Here is a 12204-nt window from a genome sequence, read left to right as displayed (position 1 = left end):
CAATGACTATGATGTACAACATGCAAATGGCCACTAAAAGAAGTAGCAGAATACGTATATGTTCAGCAAACAAGATAAAGAAGCAATTGCGACCCATTTGAATACAAAACTCGAAATATTTAGCTCTTGAAAACAACATGTAGAAAAATTGTGGTTGAGGTTTACAAGAACAGTCAGCTGTGCACTTGGTACGTATCTACATAAATATCATCCTTACCATAACCGTCTCCACCAAGAATTAACTGCTACCGATTGTATGCGCCGAATTCTGCCGACGGGCTCAACTTCATATTCAGAGGGATGACAGATATATTAATTTGATTTTATTTACTGACGAGGCTACATTCATGGAAATTTTAATCTGAATAACATGCATTATTGAGCAACTGAAAATCCGTGTTGGCAGTGGCAAGTTGCAGACCAAAAACCGTGGTTGGTAAATCTATAGCGTGGGATGCTGGAGGACAGAATTATAGGCCCATACTCATCCAAGGAAATCTTAATGGTAGGATGTACACCACCTTCCTGTAAGGAACATTAGGTCTGTTATTGGAAGAAATACCTTTAGGAACGAGGAATAGAATGTGGTATCAACACGATGGGTGTCCAGCGCCTTTTTCGATGATGGCTAAAAATGAGCTGCAGGGACAATTCCCAAATTGTTGGATTGGATGCGTAGGAGATGTGTCGTTAGGGGTTCATTCGCCAGACCTGACACCTCTGGATTTTTTTCTTGTGTGGATTCGTAAAAGACATTATTTATAAAGACGTTCCTACTACACCTAAGATATTCAAGAGTGAAATGTCAGAGCTGGTGCTTTGATAAGTGCTGATGTGATGACGAATACCACTCAGTCCATGATAAGAAGGTTGGAGCCATTCGAACACCTTTTGTAAATTCACGTTCATGCTACCTTTGTGACCCTGTTGACCTTCAAAGAACTTACACATCATTGGATTCGTCTCGATAGCTGCCTTCATAAAATAAGTACCAAACTGTAGCATGTTATTTAAAAAAACAAAATTGACCTTCATATCTCTGACACGACTCCACCAAGCAACAAAAACCAACGGCATGTTATCACCCCCAGGGTCCCATGCATCCTTTGTCCCACAAACGTTTCAGGTTCTATCACACTTTTCAAGTTATTCTTGGTCGCAATGGTTAGTGACTCACGCTGTAGACACTCGACCGAGCAAATGTGTCGTGGGGAGGTGGGGGAAGGGGGGGGGGGTCGGGGGATGACTCCGAGAGTGTTCTCTGTATTTCAGCACTGTACCAACAGCAGAAGGGGATCTGAACCCGGTACCTCACAGTCTGGGAAAGTATTAGAGAGTCGGCACCGAGCATTTTAGTAATATGGCCTGCTCTTCTGCTGCTAATGGCCTGCTGCACTGGTGTCATGAATGAACCTGTTAGGGTGGCGGCATCACCAGGACAGTGTCAGAAGGTTAACTGACGATGACTACGATCGTGAAGGTGTGGGTAGGTTGAGGTGTATAACTCTGGCGGATCTCACACTATAAGCTCTTCCTCTACGATAACGACGCAACAAGTACCAAAAGACTTATAAGAACGTGTAGAGTGCGAATCGTCTAACTCGCAACACAGTCAACGCACGGGAGCACATCAAAAAGTGATCGCTACGAGAGCTCGCTTGCAACTGTCGTGTGGGGTTCTCAAGTATGCGTGACAGCAAATTTTCTCGTAATCCAGAATAATGGGATCCACAATGGACTGAAAAATCGGCCATTGATTAACGGAGATATTAGAAACTAATAGCTCTTAATTTCAACCCACTCTCCACTGAATTTAGACGCTTTCTCAAACAAAAATCTTACATTTTCTGTTCGATAACCCCATCAACTCTGTTCATCTACGTATACATCTGCTTCCATACTCTGCAAACCACTTTGAAGTGCGTGGCAGAGGGTACCTCCTAATGTATGAGTTATCAGGGCTTCTTCACATTCCAGTCACAATTGGAGCTTGGGCATGATTGTTTAAATTACCTCTGTGCGTCCTGTAATTCAGCTAATTTCATCCTCACGACACCTGTGGGCTATAGTATATTGCTAGATTCGAGGCGTAAAGTAGCTTCTTGAAACTTTCAGAATGGTCTTTATTTGAATAGTTTCCGTCTGTCTTCAAAGTGTGCCAGTTCAGTTTCTTCATGGATCAAAGAAGCATTGAATGTTCGTGTTGCTCTTCTCTACGTCTTTACAATACCTGCTGCCAGTCCTATTTGATACGGTTCCTACACACAACAGCAATATTCTCGTATCGTCACATGAGACAATTGTAAACAATCATCTCTGTGGACTGATCCCATCACCCTAGTATTCTACCAATGAACCGAAGCCTTCCACCTATCTAGTCTTCAACCGAGAGCACATGATCGTTCCGTTTGAAGTCCCAAATTGTAACACCCAGAGATATGTATGAATTAACTGGTGCCAGCTGTAATCTTTCATTGGTGACTATATTTTTTTTTATCAAGATCCTACTCAATATTTGTGCAGAATTCTTCAGATAGTACATCATTATAGATAAGTGCATCATCCACGAAAATTCTAAAACTATTAAATTGCTGCAAGACGATTAATATATAACAGATCCTGCGATCCCAATACACTTACATTGTCCACACCAATTTCTCTGCATTGAACGTATGCTGAAAGATATCCTGAACGGACTCACCCTATACGACGTACATTTCAATATGTGTATGATAAATTGAGTCCTCCCTACCACATAAGTCCTCAGTTATGCCACAAATTTCGCAACATACGCCATATGATCTTACTTTTGGTAATAAGTGTGGTTATAGTAGTGAGTCAAATGATTTTATCGAAATTCCGAAGTTACTGCATTTATCTTACTGTCTAGATTATGGCTTTAAGGATGTCATGAAGGAAATGTCACTATTTTCGAAATCCATACTGATTGGCAATGAGGTCCTTCTATTCAAGGAACCTCATTACATTTGAGCTCAGAATATGTTCAAGAATCCTATAACAAATGGATGGCAAGGATATTATACGGTAGTTTTGTGAATGTCTCCTGGTGCGCCTCTACTTGATGGGTGTCTCCTCGGACTTCTCGTAACTACTGGACACTGCTATTTGTGATAGAGATTTACAATGTATTATTGTGTTATTTGTACGAGGATTTTGGTTAAGAGGGGGCTAACTTAGTCGCTAATTCGGTGTAGGATCTGATACAGATTCCATCAGGCTCTGGAGCCTTGTTAAATTTCAGCTGTTTCTCAACACTAGTGACACTAATTCTACATCTATATCTGTCATCGTCACAAATTGGAGCAATACCCCACAGTACCATCTCTAAACAAACATTTCTGAAAACTAATTCAGAGTTTCTGATTTTGTTTTGCTATTCTTAATTGCTGTCATTACCCAGTCTTCGAGTGTCTGAACACTAACTTTGGTACCAGCTTTACACGGTACCGGAATCTCCTTGGTTTCGTGAGAGAACCTTCCTATTCTATTACAATAGTCTTAGTAGGAATCATATTATGAAAAATCCAGGATGGAATGTGACAATATTAGTTGCAACTCACCATAGAGCGGAAATGCTGAGTTGCAGATAGGCGCAACAAAAAAACTCTCAGAATTAAAGCATTTGGCCAATAAGGCCTTTGTCAACAAGAGACGACAGACATGCATACACGTACACCCCCCCCCCACACACACACACACATGCACTCACACAAACGCGCGCGTGCAAACGCAAGAGCAAACGCAACTCACACACACGACTGCAGTCTCAGGCAACTGAAACCACATTGTGACCGGCAGCACGAGTGCATGGTGGGAGTGGCGACTGGGTGTGGGGAGAGGAGGAGCGGCAGGATGGTGGGGTGGTGGACAGCGAAGTGCTACTAGTTAGACAGAGGGCAACAGAAGGGTGTCCAGGGAGGGAAAGAAGCAGAAAAGTAGAGAAATAAAACGACTGGGGTGGTGGTGGCATGATGGCTGGGTAGTGTTGGAATGGGAACAGGGCACCTTGCTGGATGGGTGAGGGCAGTGACTAACAAAGGAGGACACTGTCTTCACTCATCCAACCCCTTCCCTGTTTTCATTCCAGCACTACATAACGGTCATTCCACCACGAAAGACAGTGTTTCTTTAATTATGAGAGTCTTTTTGTTGTGCCTATCTGTGACTCAGTAGGCTTAGTAGGTTGGACGGAACTTTCTCTCTTCAGCCAAATACATTTAGCATCTTCCTACATGTAGGGCTACGTTTTGCCTAGCATTCATTGACCAGTTGTCTTTCTTTCTTTAGATGTTTCTTTCAAATGAATGCAGACCGTGGAGTGTCCTTCTTATCATGAACTGCTTTACATACGTACCAAGTGCACAGCTGACTGTTCTTGTAAACCTCAACCACAATTTTTCTACATGTTGTTCTCAAGAGCTAAATATTTCGAGTTTTGTATTCAAATAGGTCACAATTGCTTCTTTATCTTGTTTGCTGAACATATATGTAATCTGCTACTTGTTTTAGTGGCCATTTGCATGTTGTAAATCATGGTCATTGATACTAGTTTCTGTGTGAGCTTCCTCAAAGAGGTATGGTCATTTTGAAACTATCAGGTGCAACATCATGAGGGGGCTCCCAACCAGCCTGTTTAGGTAATCATCAGACAACTCATTTAGAAATGTTTCACCAGATGTCTTGTCTCCCCCACCCCTTACTGAACTGTCATTTAACCAGTAGATTGTTGCCCAATTAACATCTATTTCAACAATGAGAGAATGACTTGGAAAATTATATAACAGGGCTTTAGGCTTCTGCATAATTTTTGGTTGCATCTGGAGTAGGTCTAGAAGTTGACAGAGGGACCTGATTCCAAATGAATGCCCACCATGATACTGTGTCTTTCCCAGAAAGCCTCACACGCAATTTATGTTTCTGTTTTTGTTGGTACAATTTGTTTGTGACCTGTGGCAAATGCCATACTATCTCAGTGTATATTTTCGATACAGGTTGAAAGTTTTATCAGTGTCTCACTGCTGTCAATTCCGCGTTTTCACCAACTTTCTGAACTGGGTATTATGTGAGCTGTACTGGGGCAGCTTCAAACCCTGGCACGTTGATATCAGTGCTTCGGAAGTTACTTGAACTGCAATACTATCGCAAGTACGTGACACTTCTTTGGAACTATTACTGACACTTTCAGGTGCCTATCGTTATCTGGACTGGACGAAGAGTAGTCTAATCTAAAAACCATTGTTTACATTCCACACCCAAACAGCTACCTGAGCAGCAGCCTCTGATGTGTACCACACACCTCACCCATTTAGGGTTTTCATAGAGTACTCAACCCCTTGATGCAAGTCCAAGAATTTTCAGGCTGCTTTGTTACAGAACCTTCGAATTCTGAGTCAGTAGTTCCATTCGATTCAGAACGTGGGATGCACGACCAGTTTTTCACTGCAGCAAATTGTGAGTCTCACTGAAATTAGATGAGGCCAGCTTTGTCAACCTTCTCTGCCATTTGAATGATCCAAGTGTGGCCGCAGAGCACAGTCAGCAGCTGGTAGCGCCCTGCTCTCTCAGCGGCTGACTGAACGGCCTCTGTAACATGCTGAATAAGGCTCCCAGCCATACACACTTAGTGTTCCCTCACATCGCTTTTTGCATTTCCCTAAGGGATACATTCACTTGCCATACATTTGAACTTCCTGCTGTTAATAGATCCTACCCTTTTATGTTTCCCCCTTCTCGACACAGCACATACCATGTTACTCAACAGCTGAAGTCAGTGGAAGCCTGAACCTCATATTTGTTGGTTATGGTGATGAGTACCACGTGCTGACTCCTCCCCAGTCCCTGCCTCCACCGTCCATGCAGCCTAGTACTGCCACTAGCAGACCGCTCACAGCCAAGTGCATGAACGGTGACAGATCATGTACCTCGTGTAGAAGTGACAGCAGGATATGATAGTGACTCAGGTACCTGTGGTATAACGCATACATGACTGTTGGTAACTCTCCCGAAACACCCACGCACAGCAGCTTGCAGGCGGCTGATCTTAGCTTATGAACGTCGGCATACTCTTCCCACGTTCGAGGAGAGTGTTCATAGTAGGGCTGCAGTGTGGCTGGTGTAATGTCTTACAGAATGGTAAACAAGTGTCATTAAATTAAGCCTAGAGAATCATTTTTATACTCTGGACCAGTTAAGCTCCCAGTATGACCAGCTACCGTTAATATCTGAAGCAGTCCGTACTGAAATCGATGTTTCCTTTACAGTCTCAGTATCACCTTCTATAAATGCTACTAATCTCCTGAATTTTTTTAGAGGCTGTAGTCGAAAACAAAATCAAGATAATAATTACTTTGCGGTAGATGCAGACAATGGAACACGACATGCAACTTACAACAAGTGCTACAAAAACACATTTTCTACGACATACGTAATTCTCATCACTGGTAACTTAGTAAAATTCTCAAAAATTTATATTAATTCACGTTGATATACAATGAATGATGGGATAAACGAATGAGATTGCTACTCCGTAATTTTTATAGAGGATAAAGGCTGCTCGTAACGGATTCTATAGCACAAAATTCGTTTTTCATGGCACACAGCGTACGAAAATACGGAATATAGTGCGACACAAACACGGATTTTGATACAGTTAACACGAATAACTTGTTTAAAATTGATATGAAGTGTTAGGACGTGACTTTTAGAGGCGAATTTATCTGACACCTCTGGTTTTACTCGGACACGAAGGAAATAGCGGAAGTTGGCTTGTATACGAAATTATGAGTAAGTAGCCAAGGCAACTGCCGGATTCTCCATTTTGCTGGTTTCGTGGTGTCACATTTGGCACTTGCGTGTCAAAAATGAACTCTGCAACATCAGTACGTCTCTAAAAAAAAAAGAAAAGTACAGTGTGCAGCATAATGCAACTAAAGGCGCGTTGGTAACCCTCTTTGAAAATTTTACTATTACTTTCCGTAGACAGATTGCTTTTATCACTGTAAGGGTCTATGGAAGATACTAGGTGATTTTTTTCTACGATGTACAAACATTAGGGGTTAATCAGTGAGATGATAAGGAACAAAAATGTTCTAATGGTGTCCAGAAACGCATGGTTCCCATGACAGAGACCATTTATTCAATCATACTTTGTTACAGAAGCTGCAGTGCAATACCACGCAGCCATACTTATAGAATGCATTTTTTTCCTCCTAGAGGGTCGTACTGTTTCTGGCACGTCATGACCTAACATGCAGGAAATCATGAAGGACGTACCCGAAATGAAGAGACACTAGACATGGTAAAAAATGTGATTAAAACTGTCAGTACCAGGCAATGGACCGGCCTGTACGGGGTAAGACAGACGACCGTGTGGGACATTCTCCATGACGATTGTTACTACCCTTATCAGTTAGAGCGTGTGAAGGGGTTACTAGCGAGAGACATTCCACATCGGCAGCAGTTTTGTCGTCGGTTGCTTGACCAGGCAACCATGATTCCAGGATTTGTGTCATCCATCCTATTCACCGATGAGGCCAGCCTTACGTGGAGTGGCATCTTCAACTTTCATAACAGTCATCTGTGGGATAGAATGCAGAACCCCTGTGGTACGGTGACAGCGAACCATCAGCATCGGTGTAGCCGGAATGGGTGGGCTGGGATACTTTGCGACCGTATTTTGGGACCAGTCTTCCTTCCACGTCACCTAACAGAGGGGAATCATCGGTGTTTCTTACGGGCGTCTTGCTGTAAGAAGTGCCATTGATGATTCTAATGGTTATGTTATGATGATGCTTCAGCCCACTTCGCCATTAACGTCCGGATGCATCTCAAACGTGTCTTCCCAGTTTGAAGGATCGGACGAGAGGGTCCAGTTGCATGGCCTGCTCGTTCACTGCATCTCAACCCGTGCGATTTCTGGTTATGGGGCCACCTGAGAAGTATCGTGTACGCAGAGGACATTGCAGATGTGGAGACACTGGAGCAGCGTATTCATCCTGCCTATGACGCTGTTCGTATGCAGCCTGGCCGATTAGAACGTAACAGACGGAGCACGCTACTGCGCGTATACACGCATGCGTTGAGGCACACGGAAACCATTTTCATTACGTACTGTACCTGTCGCTGCTTGGTACAGCGAGTATTAGACCGCAGTCTTTGTAACACTGTATGAATAATTTGTGTCTGTGTGGAAACCATGCGTTTCCAAACATAAATTCATTAGACCTTTTTGTTCCGTATCCTCTCATCGATCAATCCCTAGAGTCTGTATACGCTGGTAAAAACCATCCTGTATACGCTACGTGATGACTAAATGGCATTCGAACTGGAGCTTTCTAGAACACCAAAAGCGATGATACACTGATACCCAATGATGTTGCGAAGTTCGCTCGCAGTATCCTTTTGTCTGCAACGTGACACAAAGCAGATACCCGAACAAGTTCACTCCGGCGTATACCACGGGTGTTATGCTACTGGCAAAGCAGTAGCGTGGGATGTACGTATTGCCTGTCATCCAGGAGCAATGAACAGTACTGAATACAAGTTTGTGTGACCCTTGGACGAGACAGCATTCTGAACAAATGAGATATCACATTATAAAGATTAAATTAGTGCACAATTATTTTACATCATCTATCGCTGTTTTAAAAATAAAAGCTCGATATATTCAAGCAGCAATCTACTGTGTTTGAATACGACCGCCGCCCCACGGCGCCTTCGTGGACGTCTCAGACCACCAGATAAGACTGCCGTGATTAAATAAAATAGCACCAAATGAACCCCGTGGACCATGAGGTGTTTTTAGTAGTAACAGATCAAACACTTACCTGAGTTGTCGGTTGTTAAAGTAGGCAAGGTGACTCCGGTATAGGATTCTGAAAAAGAAATTCGCAAAAATCTCAATAAAAAATTAAACTTATTGTTCATTATTTCACAATAAATTTTATCCATTATCATACTCAGACTCCTATGAATCGAACAAAGTAAAATTTTTACCTGTAACAGGAACTGGGTGACAGTAGCCAGTAAATATGACCAGCGCCACAAAAATGCGGATGAACCAACTAAAGCTTCTGCGGAACATGGTGGAAGGACGAAGGTGTCGATCCAAGTAAGGAACTTTTCTCTCAAAATAACTTCACCAAACTTGCAGTCTGCTGAACAACCTGAAATTTTACGAACAAGTGTAACCACAAAACACATTTTTTGCCAATACCTGTATATTAAATGAAGTAGCGCAAATTTATTTGGATCACACCATTTTACAAGGTGGATGCCACTCCGTTGTTCTGAATATACAGTGTGATTCACGAAGGGATGCAAATATTTTAATATGTTATTCTACAAGTAAAACTAAAGAAATAAGTTCGAATAAACATAGATCCGCAAATGCTTAGTTACCAAGTTACGGCTAATAAAAGATTTTGCCTGAACTTTAGCAACTTTGCTAATATGAAGCCATCGCAAAACTGAACGAGGTTACAGTAAAGCACGATTTCCATTTATTTTGTGGTTATTGGTCTGGTGAATGTAATAAATCATGCCCCACATGTGTATCTACAGTAGTTTTGCAGAACATCCAAAGAAGCAAATAAGTATTTTCGTAAAATTTTTAATTTATTTCTTGCCCCAATTTTGTTATTTTAAATTCCAGACAACTGCCCAAAGTTTTCAACAGAAGTTGCAGACAAATTAATTTTGGAAAAAATGATGGTAATAACGTTAATTGACTCTGTATGAACGTGTCAGATTATCTGCTTTTTTTTAGTGTCATAGCACACGTGAATTCATCTTAAACCAGAAAAAACAAAGCTCAGTGTTAAGGGAATTGTACAGTGTACATACAGTTTCATAATACATTCACAATAAATGTTCAAAAATGTCTCCACTGAATTCAATGCATTTAGCTGCACTTGTATGAACAGATTTCGTTGTTCGTTTCAGTTTCACAGGGTTGTTCTTAATTTCGTCTGTTGCACTCACAACGCGAGCAAGCAATGCCTCACGTCTATTGACTCTGTCCTCATAAACTATGTCTTCACTCATCCCCATACACAAAAATTAATTGGTGTTAAATCGGTCGATCTGAGTGGCCACAGACGTGTAGCACTTCGACCAATCTATATCTGGGGAAAATGTGCTATTAAATGTGTAGTGACGGGTTGGTGGAATGTGGAGGCGCGCGGTCATGTTGGAAATGCATTTGCAGTCGCGTAGCAAGTGGAAGATCTTCGAGCAAGCGGGGCATTTCTCTTTGAAGGAATTGTAAGTACTTCTCGCCAGTTAGACGTCCTGGGAAAATGTTTTATTAGCTTCACCACATCAATAACAACAAAATGAATGGAAACAGTGCTTTATTTTAAACTTGTACAGTTTCGCGATGGCTTCATATTAGCTAAGGAGCTAAATTCCAGGCAAAATCTTTTGTTAGCCGAAACTCCGTAAATAATCTTTTGCGTATCTCTGTTTATATGAACTTTTTTCTATAGTTTTACTTGTAGAATAACATATTAAAATACTTGCATATCCTCGTAAATCAACCTGTATACTGGCTGATCAGCTAAACTGTTTACGTCAAAAAGTTTTGAAAGCATTTAAGAGATCGTTATGATGTTTGCACCTGATTAAATGAGACTGCTGTATGAGCCACGTATAGTCCGTTGTCATACTCATATTCATTGTAGGAGATGGGGATCAACTTCTCTTTTTCAAATGAAACTATAGTACACTACTGGCCATTAAAATTGCTACACCAAGAAGAAATGCAAATGATAAACGGGTATTCATTGGACAAATGTATTATACTAGAACTGACATGTTATTGCATTTTCACGCAATATTGGTGCATACATCCTGGGAAATCAGTACCCAGAACAACCACCTCTGGGCGTAATAACGGCCCTGATACGCCTGGGCATTGAGTCATACAGAGCTCCGATGGCGTGTACAGGAACAGCTGCCCATGCATCTTCAACACGATACCACGGTTCATCAAGAGTAGTGACTGGCGTATTGTGGCGAGCCAGTTGCTCGGCCACCATTGACCAGACGTTTCCAGTTGGTGAGAGATCTGGAGAATGGCCAGGGCAGCAGTCGAACATTTTCTGTATCCAGAAAGGCCCGTACATTACCTCCAACATGCGGTCGTTCATTATCCTGCTGAAATGTAGTGTTTCGCTGTAGTATGTGAACAATCTGAATACGGCATTGACATTTGCCGTACGTCTCAAGGCCGGCATATGGAAGAACTATGAGAAGGCATGAAATAAAACTTTGAATTTCCCGTTCATAAAAAAACAAAATCAATTGTATTTGTTTATTAGTTTCAGAAGTATAGGTGTGCCGTATAGGATGATTATTTTTGATGCTGCCTGCAACTGACGGTGGCTCGAAACGCAACACTCTCCTAAACACCATATCATGAAACCGAGGATATGAGAGAGATTTTCGTGAAGAAATGACCTCACCGCAACATGGATCACAATTTTGCGATATTTATTGCAACATTTAGGAATGCTTTTGATTATGAATATTGCGATAGGCCTTTCATAATTAATAACTAGCTCGCTCTTCGAGGTGTCGTACCATATATGGTGTCAAATCAAAGCTAAAGGTGGTCATAAACACTAAAAAAAGTCTGATTTCATTTATGTAACTTGCTCTGTCTTGTAGCAGCACGATTGTGTAAATGTGACAATATTCTGAATTAGCCACAGTTGAACGAAATAAGATGGTAGTTTAAGTTACTCAGTTGCATAGGTAATCATAATCGATGATGAATACCATAGTTAATGTTGAATACCATTTCATACTAGGTTTACTCATAGATGCAAATCGGCGTTAGTAAAAAGTGCACTTCAAGTAAAGTTTTAAAGAAGAAATGAACAGATGGCAGACTAACACTCCTTTTAAATTAGTCACACATTAATTGTATATATTTAAGTAGCACAGTTCTTGTGAGTACTGAACAACGTACCTAAATATGATTTACATTTTTCTTAATATATTAGGTAATACCACACAGCTCATGTTTTGAGTGGCAAAAAAATGATTGTGATAACTTTGAGGTTAATTTGAATTTAATGATTTGGAATTAAATGTAAAGTACGTATGTGGGACAGCCTTAAATATGAATATTTCTCAGTGTTAAACGTCCAGTCAGTGTTGGGCGATGCCACAGAGAAT

The 12204-nt window shown here is 41.3% G+C and overlaps 1 protein-coding gene across 3 annotated transcripts in view; it reads right to left on the bottom strand.

The window, feature by feature from the left end:
• The window catches only part of LOC126213585 (uncharacterized), a 124128-nt gene that overhangs the window by 75390 nt on the left and 36534 nt on the right, over positions 1-12204 (bottom strand). For all 3 annotated transcript variants that reach the window (XM_049941433.1, XM_049941435.1, XM_049941434.1), the window contains exons 2-3: positions 9016-9185; positions 8847-8894 (exon numbers count right to left, since the gene is read on the bottom strand). In XM_049941433.1, coding sequence (XP_049797390.1) covers positions 8847-8894; positions 9016-9103 — 136 coding nt within the window. In that variant the 5' untranslated portion in view covers positions 9104-9185. The remainder of the gene's footprint in view (positions 1-8846; positions 8895-9015; positions 9186-12204) is intronic.

This window comes from Schistocerca nitens, chromosome 11 (genome assembly GCF_023898315.1).
Source record: "Schistocerca nitens isolate TAMUIC-IGC-003100 chromosome 11, iqSchNite1.1, whole genome shotgun sequence".
NCBI lineage: Eukaryota > Metazoa > Arthropoda > Insecta > Orthoptera > Acrididae > Schistocerca > Schistocerca nitens.
The sequence above is the reverse complement of the archived record's forward strand: the minus strand, read 5'-3'. Positions and strand labels throughout refer to the sequence as shown.